General features: G+C 40.3%; 1 protein-coding gene across 4 annotated transcripts in view; it reads left to right on the forward strand.

The window, feature by feature from the left end:
- The first annotated feature begins 8,325 nt into the window (after window positions 1–8,325).
- CRY1 (cryptochrome circadian regulator 1) overlaps window positions 8,326–21,799 on the forward strand; it is a 102,384-nt gene continuing 88,910 nt past the window's right edge. The window contains exon 1 of one of the 4 annotated variants that reach the window (XM_060166866.1): window positions 8,326–9,092. In XM_060166866.1, coding sequence (XP_060022849.1) covers window positions 8,935–9,092 — 158 coding nt within the window. In that variant the 5' untranslated portion in view covers window positions 8,326–8,934. The remainder of the gene's footprint in view (window positions 9,093–21,799) is intronic. The other 3 variants (XM_060166863.1, XM_060166864.1, XM_060166865.1) reach the window with 3 other exon arrangements.

Consider the following 21,799-nt stretch of genomic DNA (forward strand, 5'->3'; position numbering starts at 1 on the left):
GTAGTTTTGATTTGCATTTCTCTAATGATTAGTGATGTTGAGCATCCTTTCATGTGTTTGTTGGCAACCTGTATATCTTCTTTGGAGAAATGTCTACTTAGGTCTTCTGCCCATTTTTGGATTGGGTTGTTTGTTTTTTTGATATTGAGCTGCATGAGCTGCTTGTAAATTTTGGAGATTAATCCTTTGTAAATATTTTCTCCCATTCTGAGGATTGTCTTTTCGTCTTGTTTATTGTGCAAAAGCTTTTAAGTTTCATTAGGTCCCATTTGTTTATTTTTGTTTTTATTTCCATTTCTCTAGGAGGTGGGTCAAAAAGGATCTTGCTGTGATTTATATCATAGAGTGTTCTGCCTATGTCTTCCTCTAAGAGCTTTATAGTGTTTGGCCTTACATTTAGGTCTTTAATCCATTTGGAGTTTATTTTTGTGTATGGTGTTAGGGAGTGTTCTAATTTCATTCTTTCATGTGGCTGTCCAGTTTTCCCAGCACCACTTATCGAGGAGGCTGTCTTTTCTCCATTGTATCTTCTTGCCTCCTTTATCAAAAATAAGGTGACCATATGTGTGTGGGTTTATCTCTGGGCTTTCTATCCTGTTCCTCTGATCTATATTTCTGTTTTTGTGCCAGTACCATACTGTCTTCATTACTGTAGCTTTGTAGTATAGTTTGAAGTCAGGGAGCCTGATTCTTCCAGCTCCGTTTTTCTTTCTCAAGATTGCTTTGGCTCTTCGGGGTCTTTTGCATTTCCATACAAATTGTGAAATTTTTTGTTCTAGTTCTGCTATTGGTAATTTGATAGGGATTGCACTGAATCTGTAGATTGCTTTGGGTAGTATAGTCATTTTCACAATGTTGATTTGTTCCAATCCAAGAGCATGGTATATCTCTCCATCTGTTTGTATCATCTTTAATTTCTTTCATCAGTGTCTTATAGCACATGAAATTTTTTTCATCAGTGTCTTATTTTAAATAAATATATTGCTTTATATTGCACAATTATCTACTCCTTTGGAATCCTTTATTCATTTCTTTAATTTTTTTTCCCCCGTGCAAATGCTACTTTCTACAAAAACCCTACCCAGATTCATCTTAACCAGAAATACTCAGCCTTCTCCCCATACTCTGATAGTCCTTGTCCTGCATCTATATAAAAGCACCTAAATGCCAGGGCAGTGAGAGCAGGAGAGTATGCTGGGCAACCCACAGCCTCTGGAGTTGGGAGAACTTGGGTTTGCTTCCCGCCTTTTCCACTTTTGAGGGCAAGTTATGAAGCCTTAACTTTGGGCCCCAGTTTTCTCATCTGTAAAATGGGAACAGTGATATCTACTTTATACGGCTGTTGTGAAAATTAAATCACATACCTAAGGCTCTTAGCACAGTGCCTACTATAGTAGTTCTGTGTCTGGCACATATTAAGGACTGAATTGATCTTGGATATTATTAATATTATTTAGGGTATTTATCCATTCATTCACTCTATAAATACTGTGGGGTGTCTTACTTCCTTTGGGTTGCTATAACAAAATACCACAGACTAGATAGGTTATAAACATCAAAAATTTATCCCTCACAGTTCTAGAGACTGGAAGTCCAAGATCAGGGTGCCAACACAGGCTCTGGGGGAAGGCCCTCTTCCCACTTGCAGACTGCCGACTTTTCACTGTGCCCTCAGGTGGTGGAAGGGGTTAGGGAGCTCCTGGGAGCCTCCTTTATAAATCACTAATCCCATTCATGAGGGGGATTAGGATTTCAACATATGAATTTGGGGGCAGGGAGGGGGGAGACACACACAAACATTCCAGCCCACAGCATGGGGCTTACTCTATAGAGTGGACTGAAATGTGTCCCCCCAAAATTCGTAAGTTGAAGCCCTGACCCCCAAAGTGTCTGTATTTGGAGGTGGGGGTAGGGTCTTCCTGGAAGTATTTAAGGTTAAATAAGGTCATAAGTATAGGGCCCTGAACCAATAGGATTAGTGTCCTTATAAGAAGAGACACCAGATAGTTCTCTCTCCCCATCTTTCCATCTCCCTCTCTCTCTCCCTGCCATGTGAGGATACAACAGAAGGTAGTCTGCAAACCAGGAGGAGGGCTGTCACCAGAACCCGACCATGCTAGCACCTTGATCTTGGACTTCCAGCCTCTAGAATTGTGAGAAAATATATTGTTTAAGTCACCAGTCTATGGTATTTTGTTGTAGCAGACCAAGCTGACTAATATGGACATGTAACCAAATAGATAAATATATAATTCATATACCGATGAGTATGAGAAGAAACATAAATGTGGGTGGGGGGATTTTAGAATGATAAGTATAGTTACAGTAGACAGGAAAGGCCACCCCAAGGAAGTGACACTGGGATAGACACCTGAAGGAAATGAGGAAGGATTTATGAGAATATCTTGGGTCACAACATTCCAGGCAAACAGCAAGTACAAAGTCCTTGAGGCATTCTTGGCCTGCTTGAGGAACAGCAAGGAGAGAGTAAGTGGGAGAGTGAGAGGAATAGGGATGCAGACCAGATTCCACGTCCAGATAGCTTGTGTAAGGTCTTTGGAGTTTCTATAATAATTGGCTGGATTTTGTAGCAAGTATAACATTTTTTCAGTCCACAAATCATGGTCCAAAAGTAACTGTCTTTATTTTTCTATAGCTAAGCGTAGTTTCTATCTTAAGGTCTCAGTCTGCTCACTGGTTGAAAACTGGTCTGGTCAATTCCAGATTTTCTTGGTCAATTCAGGATTTTCCTGTCATCCCAAGTTTAAAATCAATCAATTTAAAAAAAAAATCTCCTTTTCTCTGCTTCTCTTTAGGGTAGCATTTAAGTTCCCAGATATTTAAAGGACAGTGCAAAGGAGTGTTGATCTGTCATTCCTTACTTGCCAACACTGACATCTGCTGAATGTCTCATCCTGTCTGGTCCTCAGATGTCGTTATCTCTCCAGGATGACGTCTGTTGAGATGCCCACATCCCCATCTAGTCCTTGGTCACAATATCTTGTGACATTTTGCACATGCTGTACCCTTTGGCAAAACCCCTTGGTTAACTGGTTTTGTCTTTCAGCTAACTCTAAGGAAGCCCTCTAAGGAAGAGGGGATGTCTAGAAAACTCCAGCTGTTCTCTTAGCCAGCAGGTTGCTTGGCAGGGCTCCCCAGGCCCTCTCTGCCCAATAGCATCCCTCATGGGCTTTTGGGCTGGGTCACAGTAAAGTGGTAATGGGACTTCCGTGAGGGGTCAGCCTCCAGATTTCAGATGGAAAGTTGGCAAGTCTCTTCTACTCTCAGATCACTCTAAGCTTATCTAGGAATCTGGAGTTAATCCAAAAAGGGTAGGTGAGATATTATCTTCTTATTTTAGAAAAGATAGATAATTATCTTTCTCATACGGCACTCATTTCCCATTTGCCCCCTGCCAGGATACCAAAATCTGCAGATGCTCGAGTCCCTTCTATAAAATGGTGCAGTATTTGCATATAACCCACACACATCCTCCTGTATACTTTAAACCAGCTCTAAATTACTTACAATTCAAAGTAAATGCTGTGTAAATAGAAATAAATACAGTGTAAATTATATGTAAATAGTTGCCTGTGCACAGCAAATTCAAGTTTAGCTTTTTGAAACTTTCTGGAATCTTTTTTTTTTTGCGGTACGCGGGCCTCTCACTGTTGTGGCCTCTCCCGTTGCGGAGCACAGGCTCCGGACACGCAGGCTCAGCGGCCATGGCTCACGGACCCAGCCGCTCCGCGGCATGTGGGATCTTCCCGGACCGGGGCACGAACCCGTGTCCCTTGCATCGGCAGGCGGACTCTCAACCACTGCGCCACCAGGGAAGCTCTGGAATCTTTTTTTTTTTTTTAAATATTTTTGATCTGCAGTTGGTTGAATCTGTGGATGTGGAACCTGTGGATACGGAGAGCCAGAGAGCCTAAGAGCCTGATGTATGTTCCTCCCCCAAGTGCCTGCGGCATCAGTGGAACAACAAAGAAACCAAGCATACCAGAACCAGGAAGAGAAGCCCCTTCCTCTTTCAGTTTCCCTCCAGCACCCTCTACTGGCAATGTTTAACATGGTGCCAGTGGTGAAGGAGAAATCCTTACAGAGTTTAGTTCCATTAACACAGAGGAAGCACAAAAGGTGAATTTGGAGCTGAGAGGCAATAAGTTGATAACTGACATGTGGATGATGTACGGCGTTCATGTGATCAACTGGGTGTTATCACGGTCTGTAGAAGAACATTGATTGAGAGTCTGTTGGGTACTGGGCACTGTGGCATATGCTAAGGGTATAATGAGGAACATGATAGACCAAAATATCTGCCCTCCTGGAGTTTGCATATGGGATTGGGGCAGGCATAGATTGCCTGACAATAAATAAGTAAACAACCAAAAAAATACAGATAACAATCGGTGCTATGATGAAAGTAAACAGGGGACTATAATAGAAACTAAGAAAGGGTTCTTTTTAGAATGGGCTGACAGGGGAGACCTCTTCCAGGAGGTGACAAAAATTATGAATGACTTTGAAATGGGCAAAAAAGATCACTAGGTCTCTTGTCTGGGACACCCTTCAAGTTATTCTCTGCCTGTCATTATCTTTAAACTATTTTACAGCTCTGTAAATTGTAGATAAACGATGCAATGCAAAGGAATGTTAACTACGGACATGTAAATGGATTTTTCCTGTGAAAGTGAAATTGATTTCCCTCCCCCCAATGACTCTGTAGAAGTGTTTTGTATATATTAAGCAAATTTACTTTTAGCATTCCTGATGGCCTACATGTATAACTGCTCTTTGGAATCTCCTTTTATTTCATTGTAACATCGTACTGGTTCCCTCATTAATTAACAAGTTTAGTGAAATCTTTGACATGTGTTCATTTTATATTCATATGAGAATGACATTAAAATAATGACGGTCCTGGGGGGAAGGCAAAATGGGTAAAGGGGGTCAACTGTATGGTGATGGATGGAAACTAAACTTTTGGTGGTGAGCACACTGTAGTATATACAGAAGTCAAAATATAACATTATACACGTGAAACTCATGTAATGTTATAAACCAATGTTACTTCAATTTAAAAAAAGATCCCTTAACACATTTAAATTCAATCCCCCCAAAGACTCCAGTGCTGGGGGTGGTCACTCAGCCAGGGACTATTAGCCTAATATTCACATCACATCAAGACTGAGGGAGCTGATCACACTGTCTACTCCTTCATTATTTGTGTGTTGATAACACACGCCCAAAATCACCTCTACAAGACAGGGTCAAGGGAGAACACAGCCTTGCAATTTAGAGGCTGACACAGTTTTATCAAGGGTGCTTATGAAATCAAAGAGATACTGATTTTTCTAACACTGTGGGCAGTTAAAAGAACGTTTAATAGGACTCTTCATAGATATTTTTGAGCCCATGACAGGGCTGTGCTTATAGAATCCTAGAATTTTAAAATAGTATAGCAAACTTAGAAATCTAGTTCAATCCCCCCATTTTACATATGAATTAAGCAAGCCAGGAAAGCCTAGACAACTAGCTCAAGATCATTAACTAATTAGCGGCGAGCTCAGATATAACCCAGTGTCTTCCTCTTAGTCCCATACTCTTTCTACCACCAGGATGTTGGAGCCAACCAGAATTTCACAAGAGATTCCCAGCAATGCTCCCCATCCCTTCTTTCCTTCTTCATACATATACACTCACTCTGAAAAAGAAAGGGAGTGGTGGTGTCAGTGATGGTATGTGATAAGGAAAGAGCTTTGGGCTCAGAAACAGTCTTGGTTTTTCATCTGGTTTTACTACGTATTTGTATTTCTGAGCTTTAGCGTCTTCATCTGCAAAGGCACAAATAATAAGCTGCCTTATAAGATTATTCTGAGGGTTAATAATAACCTATATAAAGTGCCTGGCATATAGTTGGTAATCAATAAGTCATAGCTTTTATTAAATGCTTACAAAAATATATTAAAGAACAACCTACATGTCATAAAAAACCTTTACTCATTGAGGAATGCACAGTTGACAGTACTGACATTTTCATAATAAGTTAGTACTTTCATGTGTAAATGAAAGTTATACACCCACCTACATACAGCCGTCTGTTAAAAAAAAAAAACATCTATTGAATGGACAACTGGCAAACATAAGGCAACTCCACACAAATCAATATTCTCTCTCTACCTCCCACTGTTACACTTAGATGCTTAAAATAATTCTTACGTCTCTAGACAAAATCTGCTTACTTTTTTTCGTTTGTTTTTGTTTTAATATTTATTTATTTATTTGTCTGTGCTGGGTCTCAGTTGCGGCATGCAGGATCTTTAGTTGTGGCATGTGGGATCTTTTTTAGTTGCAGCATGCGAGCTCTTAGTTGTGGCATGCAGGATCTAGTTCCCTGACCAGGAATTGAATCCAGGCCCCCTGCATTGGGAGCACGGAGTCTTAACCACTGGACCACCAGGTTAAGTCCCAGAATCCGCTTACTTTCAAACTGCCTAAAATGAAATATGAACTAGAAACACTGTATTTTTACAAGTACAATAGGCCCTGGAGTATGAGGCAATCCAAATGAGTGCACAGCTCTGTTTGCCACATCCTCTGCAAAAGTGATGGGACCCTGGGTGTGGTAATTAACCGAGGCTCATCCCCACTGATAAAAATAACTGTTTAATACTTCATAGTGAACAACAGGTTTTCATATACTATATAATTTTAAATGTTAAGAAACTAAAAAGAAGATGCTATGCCCTCCCTACGGCAACAAAAGCAGGGTTAGGGAAATCTATCCAGACATATTGGCTCACTGGAGGACTAAATTTACATTACAGCTGTATTAGTTTGCTAGAGCTGCTGTAGTGATGTACCACAAAATGAGTGGCTTAGAACAACAGGAATTTATCATCTCACAGTTATGGAGGCCGGAAGTCTGAAATCAAAGTGTTGGCAGGGCCATTCTCCCTTTGAAGGCACTAGGGAAGGATCTGTTCCAGGCCACTCTCCTAGCTTCGAGTAGGTCTTCGGTTTGTGGCAGTATAACTCCAATCTTCACATGGCCTTCTCTCTGTGTGTGGGTCTGTGTTGCATCCAAATTTCCCACTTTTTAAGATACCAGTCATTGGATTTGGTCCCCTAATGACCTCATCTGCAAAGACCTTATTTCCAAATAAGGTCACATTCACAGGTACTAGGGCTTATATGAATTTTAGAGGTACACAACTCAATCTATAACAACCACCTCAAAGGTGGTTGTAGTGAGCAGCAGATTCTAAAGAAGAGCATTTTACAGAGGGAAAAATAGAACATATAAAGGTTAAGAGACAGATTGTGAACTCTGTGAGGGCTGAGATATTTGTCTCTTTCTCCCTTGTATCTGCAGCACTTCGAACAGTGCCAGTTTCATTCAGTAAGTGATTGTTGAATGAATATAAGGTCACTGCATGTCTAAGGAATGGCATGGCCTTAAGTTCATTGTCCCCAGGAAGGTATGCAAAGACCCTATTACGAAGAGCCCTGCAAACCACACTAAGTGTAAGAAACTAGGGCTGACATGTTGACGATATTAAGGAATTCCACGGATGCCTGGCACCCGCCAGCTACTCCTCTTCCCCAGAGCACGTGCAAGGGTGCCATGCCGCGAGGGCCGCAAGAAGAAGGGCGCCAGCTCTACACACTCCAAAGTAGAGCTGGGGTCTCCAGCTAAAGCTGGATGGAAGCACATGGTTTGGGCTCCAAGTCTACGCGGAGCCTCCTACTTTGCTCTTTCCAACCCATCCTGCCCTCACTCCCCTCCCGGCTGCCCCGCCGACTCCTGGAAGACACCAAGCTGTCTCCAGGGCTCCGTGAACCCCGCGGGAGGAATCCCGGAGCGCGCTCCAACCCCCCGGCCCCGCCCTCCTTCCCACTGGAACGCAGCGAGAGCGCAAGCGCGCCTTCCAGAGCAGAGCGCGCGCTCGCGAGCTCCCCGCATACCCGTGCTCATCCGGGTTTCGGCGAACCTCAGCCAATGGTGGACGTTCACGGCCCTCGAGGGCGGGGGTAAGCCTTCCCTCACATGGGGCCTCTGCTCACAGTGGGCGCTTCCAGGCAACACCAACCAGTCAGCCGAGAAAAGGGGCAGAGGGAGAATGTCTAGCGTCTGGGCAAGGATAGACGGTTTTGAGATGGAGCAGTTGTCGCCCCGTAGAAGCGACTGAAGTGCAAGCAGATTCCCCAGAGCCGCTGTAGTAAACACACTTCAGAAACGTGAGGTGCCGGTGGTCACGTGGGGAGTGCCCCCTCCAATGAGGAGCCGAGGGCGGGGCCGAGGCCGCTGACGCGGCGGTGGCGGCGGAGTCACCCGGCCAGCCTCGGGACCGGTCACCGGCCGGCAACCGTCCAGCGGCCTCGACCACCGCCTCCGTGCTCCGTCCTCACTCCTCTTTCCTGGGCCGAGAGGCAGCGTGGCCGACAGTGGCTAAATTCTCTCATTCCTGTCGGCGGCTCGCCTCAGGCGGGCCGTCTGCTCCTCGGGGGCCGCCTCGGTGGGGCTAGGTTTCCGTGACGAACCTCCTGGGGCTGCCCGCGCCCGCTCGGGCCGTCGTGTCGGCTCGATTTTGTTGAACTTGCTCACCCTCCGCCGGTCCGGGGCCCTCGAAGTTATGCGTCTCGTCCAGGAGGTGGCGGCGGGTGCCGGCTCCTAAAGGCGTCATACCCGGACTCCGCTGACTGGGCAACCTCCATTCATCTTCCAGCTGCGCCGCCAGCGCCCTCTCCCTCTCCCGTCCCCTCCTCGGACTCATTTTTTCCTTCCCTCCCCTCTGCCGCCCTTTCCTCACTCCTTGGGTGCGGCGATTCTCCTGCGACCGGAGGTGTCGGTTATGAGCCGGACGCCCCTGCCCTGAATTTCTCCGCGGAGGAGCTCGGCGGCTCCCCGCCACCCGCCGCGTCCCCGGGATGGGGGTGAATGCTGTGCACTGGTTCCGAAAGGGGCTTCGGCTTCACGACAATCCTGCCCTGAAGGAGTGTATTCAGGGCGCCGACACCATCCGCTGCGTCTACATCCTCGACCCCTGGTTCGCCGGCTCCTCCAATGTTGGCATCAACAGGTGGCGGTGAGTCAAAATCCCGTGGGAAATTGGTTTCGCTGTTTGCTGAATCAAGACTTCACATGCGATCGGCCAGACCTGAGAATTTAGACCTGGCACCGGCTTGCCTATGCCGTTTTAATTACTGCAGGTGCTTTAAGTATTAAATAGAACGGATTTAATAGTCCTCTGGACAGAGAGTGCTGTGCTGGCAGCCTGGAACACCTTGGCCTTAAGGTGTGAGTTCCGTGGCTCTGCACTAATGGGAACTCTTCCCGTGGATTTATGGAGTGCTTAGTGCTGGAGTTAAAGAAACACCCGTCCAGTTCTCAGTGGCCCGTGGGTTGATTTCCTTGGCCTCTTTGTGGCGTTTGAAGGGATTGCGGTTTTTAATGTTTACGTTTGTGTGTGTCTAGTTAACTCATAGTATGGAGAAAATCATTCAGTAGAGTCGCCTCCAAATCCGGTTTTCTTCCACCATGAGGTTGCCACAGGCAAAGCAAGGGAAACATTTCTCTTTGCTCGGCTCTCCCTCTCCACTCCTCCTTGTGGTTGACTAGACAAGCACAGTTTTTCTTTCTAGGCAATGTATAATCCTTCTAGGATTCAGAGCACTGGAAGAAATCTTAGAGAAGCTTTATGATCTTTTCCTGAAATGCCAGGCTAGAGGATTGTTAGGCCCCCTGGTGGAAATGAAACCGTTCTTTCAACAGATTATTGATCACCTACTGTATACCAGGCACTGCTTTAAACACTAGGGATACGGTAGTGAATGAAACAGATAGAACTTCTTGTGCTTTTCAAGCACATGTCCCAGAAAGCATATAGTATTTAGTGGCGATAAAGGATTTGCAGAAATAGAGATAAAAGGGATGAAAAATACAAGGGGTCCGGGTTGGAGTAGCAGTTTAAAATATGGTGATAGGGAAAAACTCAGAGAAAGTCACAGTTGAGCAAGATGATGAAGCAAGTAATGGATTACAGATATCTAGGGAAAAGCATTCCAGGGAGAAGAAACAGTAAGAGAAAAGAACCTGAGTTGGAAATATGCTTAACCTTTGGAAGGAACAACAGAAGAAACCAATATGGCTGGAGCAGAATAAGTGAGAGGAAAAGTAGTAGATGAGGTCAGAGATGTAATAGGGCCAGATTGAGTAGAGCTTTATAGGCAGTTGTCACAATTTGGGCTTTTACTCACAGCAAAGTGGGAATAATTGTAGGATTATGAGCAGAGAAGTGATGTGATTTGACGTAAGTTTTTAAAAAACTTCTCTGGCTGCGGTTCTGAGAACAGACTCAAATTGTGGGATGGAGGTGGACAAAAAGCAGTAAGACCAGTTAGGAGTCCATTGCATTCATCCAGGTGAGATATGATAATGACTTGGACCATAGTGGTGGTGGTGGACGTGGTGGCAAGTGGTCAAGTGCTGAGTATATTTTGAAGGCAGGATTCACAGAATTTATTGACAGATTGGATATATGGTGTGAGAGAAAGAGAAGGAATTAGGAATGATTTCAAAATTTGACTTGAGAAACTAGAAGGATGGAACTGCTCTTTGCTAAGTGGTCAGTTGAAGAAGCCATTGAGAGGGTGATTTGAGTTCTCTTTTGAACTTGGTTAAGTTTGAAATGTTTATTACACATCCAGGTAGAGATAGCAGATAGGTAGTTGGATATATCTGGAGTTAAGGACAGAGATCCAGGCAGGAGGTATAAATTAGAGAGTCATCACTTTATAGGTACCTTTTAAAGCCATTTATTAATCCATTCAGTCATTGAACAGGTATATGGCATGCATGTACTACATGTCAGACACTTTTAGGTGTAGGACATTCAGTATAAACAAAATAGCTAAAAAATCCCTATCTTGTTGAAGCACATTCTGGTAGAGCCATGAGACTATATGAGAACATTAAGAAAATGAGTGTATATAGAGAAGAGAGGCGGTCCAAGAACTGAGCCTTGGGTACTCAAATGTGTTGAAATTGTGGACCTGTGGAAGAACCAGCGTAGGAGTTTGAGAAGGAACATCTAGGAAGATAAGAAAACCCAGAAGAGTATGGTGTCTTGGAAGCCAAGTAAAGAAGGAGAGAGAGTGTTTCAAAGAAAGTGTTTTACCTTTGTCAAGTTGCTGGTCAAGTGAGATGAGGACTGAAAATTAAAAATCATATTTAGCATTTGAGATCATTCATAATCATGACTAAAGTAGTTCCAGTAGTGTCGGAGACAAAAGCCTTTGGGAATGGCTAGCTCTTTTTTTTTTTTTTTTTTTGCGGTACGCGGGCCTCTCACTGTTGTGGCCTCTCCCGTTGCCGAACACAGGCTCCGGACACGCAGGCTCGGGATGCGCAGGCTCAGCGGCCATGGCTCACGAGCCAAGCCGCTCCGCGGCATGTGGGATCTTCCCGGACTGGGGCACGAACCCGTGTCCCCTGCATCGGCAGGTGGACTCCCAACCACTGTGCCACCAGGGAAGCCCTAACTAGCTCTTCTAAGAAGTTTTCCTCTAGGGGGATCAGAGAAATGGTGTAGTTCCTGGAGGAGAACATGAAGTCAAGAGAGGATTTTTTTTAAGATGGGAGAAATTACAGCTTGTTTGTGTACTGATGGGAATTATATAGCAACTCTATATAAAACACTTTCCTTAGCAGAATTGGTGTCAAAGTTGATTCTGGAAAAAGAGAATAAATGTTATATATTTTAATCTATTAATATCTTAACAATATAGTAATGATTCCCTCTTCATAAGATTGTTAGGAGGATTAAATTAGTTTAAAAATGTTAAATGCGGGCTTCCCTGGTGGTGCAGTGGTTGAGAGTCCGCCTGCCGACGCAGGGGACACGGGTTCGTGCCCCGGTCCGGGAAGATCCCACATGCCGAGGAGCCTGTGCGTCCGGAGCCTGTGCTCCACAACGGGAGAGGCCACAACAGTGAGAGGCACGCGTAGTGAAAAGAAAAAAAAAAAAATTAAATGCTTAAAATGTGAGTGGTAGTAGTAAGTGCTTATTTGCTGTTTGCTCTTAAATTGGAAGTCCTAGGTAAATAATATCTAGTTAAATGCCTACAGTCAGTTTCTTCTAGAGTATAAGTTTATAAAACCTAAACTATAAAATTCTGTAGATTAGGGGTTATATATTGCTTTACTTTGTACATCCAACAACTCACATTGTTAAATAATGAGTGAAATAAAACTTGTAAGCATAATAGGAATAGTCCCATATTTTCCTTTTTAAAAAGGATTTTTTTAACTACTAAATATTGCCCTTGATGAGTAACAGATAAAGATGTAAATAATGAAGAGAGACAGTTTTCCACTGAAGTCTGTTATAAAAAAGAGGGAGAGATTTTATTTAATTTGTTCTCATAGCACCAACTACAGTGCTTTTCATATAGTAGTAACTCAGTTAATGTTTGTTAATGAAGTGACTTCCAGGAGTCAATAATTTTATGTTTAAACAACTTTATTAATTTACTCATTGTCCGTAGAATAAGGTGCAAATTCCTTAGCTTGGCATTCAGGCTGTCTTGTGGGTTTCTGTCTTCTTTCCTTTGTGCCATTTCCTTTAATCAACAGTATTTCCTAGATTTTTGGATTTAACAGAAAAACAAATTTTTAAAAATTTATTTTGCTAAGTAAATTAACAGAACCACCTTTTGATGTTGCCATCATTTCATTTAAGCAACTAGAGAAAGAAGAACAAACAAAACCCAAAGTTAGCAGAAGGGATGAAATCATAAAGATCAGAGCAGAAATAAATGAAATAGAGACTAAGAAAACAGTAGAAAAGATCAATGAAACTAAAAGCTGGTTCTTTGACAAGATAAAATTAATGAACCTTTAACCAGACTCATCAAGAAAAAAAAAGGGAGAGGACCCAAATCAATAAAATTAGAAATGAAAAAGGAGAAGTTACAATGGACACCACAGAAATACAGAGGACCATAAGAGACTACTGCAACCAACTATATGCCAATAAAATGGACAACCTAGAAGAAATGAACAAATTCTTAGTAAGGTGCAATCTCCTAAGACTGAACCAGGAAGAAAGAGAAAATATGAACAGACCAATTACAAGTACTGAAATTCAATCGGTGATTAAAAAACTCCCAACAAACAAAAGTCCAGGACCAGATGGCTTCACAGGTGAATTCCACCAAACATTTACAGAAGAGTTAACACCTGTCTTTCTGAAACTATTCCAAAAAACTGCAGAGGAAGGAATACTTCCAAACTCATTCTATGAGGCCACCATCACCCTAATACCAAAATCAGAAAAAGATACCACACACACAAAAAAATTACAGGCCAATATCACTGATGAACATAGATGCAAAAGTCCTCAACAAAATACTAGCAAACTGAATCCAGTTGTACCTTAAAAGGATCATACATCATGATCAAGTGAGATTTATCCCAGGGATGCACAGATTTTTCAGTTTCCACAAATCAATCAGTATGATACACCACATCAACAAATTGAAGAATAAAATCCATATGATCATCTCTGTAGATGCAGGAAAAGCTTTTGATAAAATTCAACATCCAGTTATGATAAAAACTCTCCAGAAAGTGGGCATAGAGGGAATATACCTCAACATACTAAAGGCCGTATATGACAGACCCACAGCTAACATAATCAGTGGTGAAAAGCTGAAAACATTTCCTCTAAGATTAGGAAAAAGACAAGGATGTCCACTCTTGCCACTTTTATTCAACGTGGTTTTGGAAGTCCTAGCCACAGCGATCAGAGGGGAAAAAAGAAATAAAAGGGAGCCAAATTGGGACAGAATAAGTAAAACTGTCACTGTTTGTGGATGACATGATACTATACATAGAAAATCCTGAAGATACCACCAGAAAAATACCAGAGCTTATCAGTGAATTTGGTAAAGTTGCAGGATACAAAATTAATATGCAGAAATCTGTTGCATTTCTATACGGTAACAGTGAAAGATCAGAAAGAGAAATTAAGGAAACAATTGAATTCACCATCACATCAAAAAGAATAAAATACCTAGGAATAAATTGACCTAAGGAGGCAAAAGACCTGTACTCCAAAAACTGTAAGACCCTGATGAAAGAAATTGAAGATGACACAAACAAATGGAAAGATGTACTGTATTCTTGGATTGAAAGAATCAATATTGTCAAAATGACTATACTACCCAAGTCACTCTACAGATCAAATTATCAATGGCATTTTTCACAGAACTAGAACAAAAAATTTTTAAATTCGTATGGAAACAAAAAAGACTGCGAATAGCCAAAGCAATCTTGAGAAAGAAAAATGGAGCTGGAGGAATCATGCTTCCTGACTTCAGACTATACTACAAAGCAACAGTAATCAAAACAGTATGGTACTGGCACAAAAACAGAAGTATAGATCAATGGAACAGGATAGAAAGCCCATAAATAAACCCACACACCTATGGTCAATTACTCTACAATAAAGGAGGCAGTAACGTGTAATGGAGAAAAGACAGTCTCTTCAATAACTGGTGCTGAGAAGACAGGACAGCTACATGTAAAAGAATAAAATTAGAACATTCTTTAACACCATACACAAAAATAAGCTCAAAATGCATTAAAGACCTAAATGTAAAATTGGATATTATAAAACTCTGAGAGGAAAACATAGGCAGAACACTCTTTGACACAAATCGTAGTAATATCTTTTTGGATGTGACTCCCAGAGTAATGGAAATATAAACAAATGGGATCTAATTAAACTTAAAAGCTTTTGCACAGCAAAGGAAACCAGAAACAAAACAAAAGGACAACCTACAGAATGGGAGAAAATATTTGCAAATGATGTGACCGACAGGGAATTTATCTCTAAAATATACAAACAGCTCATACAGCTCAATATCAGAAAAAACAAACAATCCAATCAAAAAATGGGCAGCAGATCTAAATAGACATTTCTCCAAAGAAGGCATACAGATGGCCAAAAGGCACATGAAAAGATGCTCATCATTGCTAATTATTAGATAAATGCAAATCAAAACTACAATGAGGTATCACCTCACACCAGTCAGAATGACCATCATCAAAAATTCTACAAACAATAAATGCCGGAGAGAGTGTGGAGAAAAGGGAACCCTCCTACACTATTGTTGGGACTGTAAATTGGTACAGCCACTATGGAGAACGTATAGAGGTTCCTTAAAAAACTAAAAATAGAGCTACCATATGATCCTGCAATCCTACTCCTGGACATATATCTGGAGAAAACCATAATTCGAAAAGATACATGCATCCCAATGTCCGTAGCAGCACTATTTACAATAGCCAAGACCTGGAAACAACCTGTATGTCCATTGACAGATGAATGGATAAAGAAGATGTGAAACACACACACACACACACACACACACACACACACACACTGGAATATTACTCAGCCATAAAAAGAATGAAATAATGACATTTGCAGCAACATGGGTGGACCTAGAAGATTATCACGCTAAGTGAAGTAAGCCTGGCAAAGACAAATATCATATGATATCACTTATATGTGGAATCTAAAAAAAAAAAATTATACAAATGAGCTTATATGCAAAACAGAAATAGACCCCCACACATAGAAAACAAACTTATGGTTACCAAAGGGGAAGGGGGGAGGATAAATTAGGAGTTTAGGATTAACATATATACACTACTATATATAAAACAGATAACCAACAAGGACCTACTATATGGCACAGAGAAGTATACTCAATATTTTGTAATAACCTATAAGGGAAAAGAATCTGAAAAAGAACATATATATGTGTGTGTGTACATATCTATACACACACACACAAACACACATATATATAGTTATAACTGAATCACTTTGCTGTATACCTGAAACTAACACAACATTGTAAATCAACTATACTTCAATTTAAAAAGAAGGGTGCTCTACTATTTACAGTAGGCAAGACATGGAAACAATGTAAGTTTCCATCAACAGATGAATGGATAAAGAAGATGTAGTACACACACACACACACACTCATATACTGGAATATTACTCAGCCATAGAAAAGAATGAAATAAGGTCACTTGCAGCTACATGGATGGACCTAGAGGTTATCCTATGAAGCAAAGTAAGTCAGAAAGAGAAAGACAAATAACATATGATATCATTTGTATGTGGAAGCTAAAATATGACACAAATGAACTTATTTACAAAAGAGAAACAGACTCACAGACATAGAGAACAGACTTGTGGTTGCCAAGGTGGAGGGGGGTGCAGGAGGGGGTTGGATTGGGAGTTTGAGACTAGCACATACCAACTACTGTATATAAAATAAAGAAGAAGGTCCTACTGTATAGCACAGGGAACAATATTCAATATCCTGTAATCATAATGAAAAAAATATGAAAAATAATATATATGTAACTGAATCACTTTGCTGTACACCAGAAACTAATACAACATTGTGAATCGAATATACTTCAGTTTTTAAAAAAGGAGTGCTTTAACAATTAAAAAAAAGTTTGAAGGACATTGTTACAAAATAAAAGACAGTTCTTTGATTTGAACAAATTAAGCTTTATGAAAATTCACTTTGCCCCATTTGATCTCTCAGACCAGTGAAAATTTTATCGTGAATTTGTCATCTTTGGATTTGAGTAGTTTATAGTATTTCAATTCCTTCCTTCACTTATTTCTTGTTGAAGTTATGTGACACAAAAACTTATATGTGAATGTCCATAGAGTTACTATTATTCATAATAACCTAAAGGTAGAAACAACCTAAATGTCCATCTGTTGATGAATGGCTAAACAAAATATGATATATCTGTACAATGGAATATTATTCAATCATAAAAAGGGGTACTGATACATGCTACAACATGGATGGACATGAAAACATTATACTAAGTGAAGAAGCCAGTCACAGTATCCCACATGCTATTTGATTCTATTTATATGAAATGTCCTCAACGGGTAAGTATGTAGAGATAGAAAATAGATTAGTGACTTCTTCGGTCTGGTGGGGGAGGGGTTGTGGGAGTTGAGCTAAGGGGCATGGGGTTTCTTTTTGAGGTGATGAAAATGTTCTAGAAGGTGATGGTTGCACAACTTTGTGAATATACTAAAAACCATTGAATTGTACATGTTGAAAAATAAACAAAACCCCAGAACCCTACTCACCTCTTTAAGGCCCAGTCCAAATGACGCCGTTTCCAATATACCTTTCTTTATCATCTTGTCTGGTTGATGAACAGTTTTGTGAGCTCTTATATCATTTTTTGATACTACTTATATCATCCTTAGTAATTACTTCTTTCATTTGTAAATATTGATATAGTTCTCATATATTCATTTCTCCCCTGTTTAACAGATTGCACCTCTTCTTCCTAAAGAGAAGATACTATTCATTTAATCAGAGTTTATTTGGGGTTCATATTCATGGCAGGCACTATTCTTGGTGCTGGGGATACAACAATGAATAAACAGAAAAAGTCCCTGCCTTGAGAAGCTTCTAGTATAGGAGGAAAAACAGACAATAAAACAAACATATCAGCTGGTGGTAATTGTAATGGAGAGAAATAAAGCAGAATGTGAGAACAGAGACCTAAATGAAGGAGAAAAAAGCTATGGAAATATCTGGGGGAAGAGCCCTGTGTATTCTTCACAATGTCTAGCATCATGTCTTGTACAAAGTAGGCATTTGGTAATTATCTTTTAAATTTTCTTTGTTAAGTCTAGGATTTGGGAGAGGGGCAGTTACTTCCCTTAACTTAGTTGCTAACGTGTAACAAACTCATAATTTGGAAAAATAATTTTTAATGAAGAGATTACTTTTGATATTTAAACTTAAACATGTTTATGACACAGTTGATGCTGTCACATGAGAGTCTCTTAATTTTCAGTAACCGAATCTATAAATGTATCCACATCTTTACTTATTCTTGCCTTCTACTGTATGACTTCAGTGAAAGAGATATTGCTTACCCTATTCAAAACCAGTATCTTTTCTCCATTGTATATTCTTGCCTCCTTTGTTGTAAATCAATTGACCATAAGTGTCTGGGTTTATTTCTGGGCTTTCTATTCTGTTCCATTGATCTATGTGTCTGTTTTGTGCCAGTACCATATTGTGTTGATTACTATAGCTTTGTAGTATCATCTGAAGTCAGGGAGCATGATTCCTCCAGCTCTGTTCTTTCTCAAGATTTGGCTTTTCAGGGTCATTTGTGTTTCCACACAAATTTTAAAATTATTTGTTCTAGTTCTGTGAAAAATGCATTGGTATTTTGATAGGGGTTGCATTGAATCTGTAGAGTGCCTTGGGTAGTATGGTCATTTTAACAATATTGATTCTTCCAATCCAAGAACACAGTGTATCTTTCCATCTGTTTGTGTCATCTTGAATTTCTTCCATCAGTATCTTATAGTTTTTGGAGTACAGGCCTTTTGCCTCCTTAGGTAGGTTTATTCGTAGGTATTTTATTCTTTTTGATGTGATGGTAAATTCCATTGTTTCTTTAATTTCTCTTTCTGATCTTTCTGTATTAGTGTATAGAAATGCAACAGATTTCTGTGTGTTAATTTTGTATCCTGCAACCTTACCAGATTCGTTGATGAGCTAGTAGTTTTCTGGTGGTGTCTTTAAGATTTTCTAATTTGAAAAGATACATGCATCCCAATGTTCATAGCAGCATTGTTTACAATTGCCAAAATATGGAAGCAACCTAAGTGTCCATCAACAGCTAAATGGATAAAAATGGATAAACAAGATGTGGTGTGTGGTGTATATATATGTATGTGTATACACACACACACACACACACACACACATACACACACAATGAAATACTATACAGCCATAAAAAAGAGCGAAAATTTGCCGTTTCCAGCAACATGGAGAAACTTGGAGGGTATTATGTTAAGTGAAATAAGTCAGACAGAGAAAGAAAAATACTGTATGATATCAGTTATATATGGAATCTAAAAAATACAACAAACTAGTGAATATAACAAAAAAGAAACAGACTCACAGATACAGAGAACAAACTAGTGGTTACCAGTGAGAAGGGGGAGAGGGATAATAGAGGGGTGGGGGAGTGGGTGGTTAAAACTGTTGGGTGTAAGATATGCTGCAAGGATGTATTGTACAACATGAAGAATATAGCCAATATTTTGTAATAATTGTAAATGGAGTGTAACCTTTAAAAATTGTATAAAGTAAAATAAATGCCTTTAAAAATTCCAATATCTTCATCTGTACTCTATAAACTTTGTTAGCTTTATTGAGGTATAATTGACAAATTGAAATTGTATATATTTAAGCTGTAAGATAGATTTTTTGATATATATATTCATCGTGAAGCTCATTTTTGATTATTCACTTTCACCTTTTCTTTAACGCTGTCCTCTTTTTAAGTTGCTTCCAATCAACATTTAAACATGCTTAAAACCAAATTCTATAAACAAACAAACAACAACAAAAAACCAAACAGGAACGAAACCTACCCTTGACATTCCTCTCCTGAAACTATGTTTCTCAGTTCCTTTATAGTCACACTTCCTAAACAAGGTGTCTAAATACTGACTGACTTCATTTCTTTATCTTCTACTCACCCTTGAACCCACTCCAAATTTGGTTTTACCCACTCCCCATCCCCTTCTCCACCAAAACTGTTTTCATCCAAAGGATACTTTAAAACTTTTCATTCCTGGACTTTTTACTGTTTGACACATTTGACTACACATTCCTCTTCTTCCCTCTGCTTTGGTTAGAGGATTCTCCTACGTTCGTTTTTCTGCCAGAGCTATTAGTGTTCTTCCTTAACTTCTCTTTTTCTGTTCAACCCTTAAATGCCCCTTAAGTCTGTAATCTCCACCCTCTTTTCCTTATTCCTAGGTAATCTTCTCTCTTCATAAAGTCAGTTACCAATCTATATGCCCAGAATTCACAAATTAGTATTTGCAGCCCAGATCTCTCACCTGACCCCCAAATATGTGTCCACTATATATAGATTCCCTCCATATTTGAATGTATTATATTATCTTAAACTCAATTTGTTCAAAACAGAGTGCATCTTTTCCCTTACCTCTTTCTCAAAAACAAACAAAAAACTCCAAACTGACTTTTCTTGTGTTTCTTATCTTCATAAATAATACTGCCATTTGCCCAGTTGCTCACAGAGTTTACATATTAGGTTAATTGTGTATTCATTTATTCTACAGATAAATGTGTGTCCCTACTGTGTGCCAATCACTTTGCTAATTTCTGAGGATAAAATGGTAGTCAACAGATGAATTCTCTGTCCTCAGGGAGTTTACAATGTAGAGACAGATTTATTCAGAAATAAAGTAATCATGGAAGTACATTCTTCTGTCTCCACTGCCACTTTAGCCCATACCACTATCCTTTTTGTGTAGATTTTTCATAGTTTACAAATCATTGTTCCCCTCGCCCTCCTCTAATTCATCCTTTACACAACAACCAGAGTCATCTTTTAAAATTGTTAATCTGATCATGTCCTTTGCTATTTTAAAATCCTTCAGTGACATTTATTTACCCTTATGTAAGGGTTCAAAAAGCCATAGCATGGTTTAAAATCTCTGTGTAATCTGGTCTTCTGCTTCTTTTCCCAGCCTCCAGGGATTGCCTCACTGAGGCATTTGAACTAAGCATTGAAGTATGAGATGGATCTTAATAAACAGAGAAAAGAGGGAAGGGAATTCCAGCCAGAGGGAAGAAAATTCCAGACTGAGGAAAAAACGTGAGGGAAGGCACTGTATTCTGATACTGGTGAGGAGGTTGATGTAACCGAATCATATCATGCATAAAAAGATAGGCGGTGTTGTTTAGCACTCTTGGTTCAGTGCTTTAGATGGTTGCCTGACTCAGACGAGCTTAAGCAGAAAGACAGTTTATTGGCAGGTGTAATTGAACAATCCAAGGGAAATTGGCTTCAGACATGGGTTGATGCTAGGGCTCAGAAGGGCCAAATTCTCTCTGCATCTCCAAACTTCACTTATTCTGCACTGGGTTTTCAGACAGGCTGTCCTCTGGTGGTAAAATATAGCAATAACAATAGCAGGTATATAGTAAAAAGCATTTGCTTCTGCCCCAGAAGTGTCAGCAAAAGTCTGTGGCATTTCAGTGGCTCTATTTGAGCCAATTCTGAACTAGTCATTATGAACCTGATTGTCTGAGCTGGAGTTGTTTGCCTCATGGGTGGAATCAGCTTGACTGGACTGAAGTAACTGAAGTAGGATAAGTAGGAAGTAGGTGGATGTCCTAAAACAACAGGTGCCTATTATATAAGAACTCGGATCAGAAAGTGGGACCAAGTCAGAAAAACTTTGACCCCTGTTAGGGAACTATAGCTTTGGCATCTGAGTGAATGATAGAGAAAAGAGACAATATAGCAGTGTGAAGCTTTATCAACAGTTCAGTTGAAAGATAATATAGACTTGAATTAGGGAAATGGCTGTGAGGAAGGGGAGGGATGCAAGAGAGTAATTGTAGAGGTGCGATGGATAGTTTAGGTGACTGTAAAAGGCAGTTACGTAGAGGAGGGTGAGGGAGAGAGTAAAATGTAAGATTCTCATGCTTTATGCCTCTTTGACAATTAAACATTAACTAAGTTAGGGATAGATCATATTTAGATGATGACAAGAGTGAGTTTAGTTTAGGTCATGATGAATATGAGGTGCTGCTAAGATATCAGCATGGGAAATGGAGAAAATAGAAGTTCAAGTTCGGGGAGTATAGACAT

This window comes from Lagenorhynchus albirostris, chromosome 11 (assembly GCF_949774975.1).
Source record: "Lagenorhynchus albirostris chromosome 11, mLagAlb1.1, whole genome shotgun sequence".
Lineage (NCBI taxonomy): Eukaryota > Metazoa > Chordata > Mammalia > Artiodactyla > Delphinidae > Lagenorhynchus > Lagenorhynchus albirostris.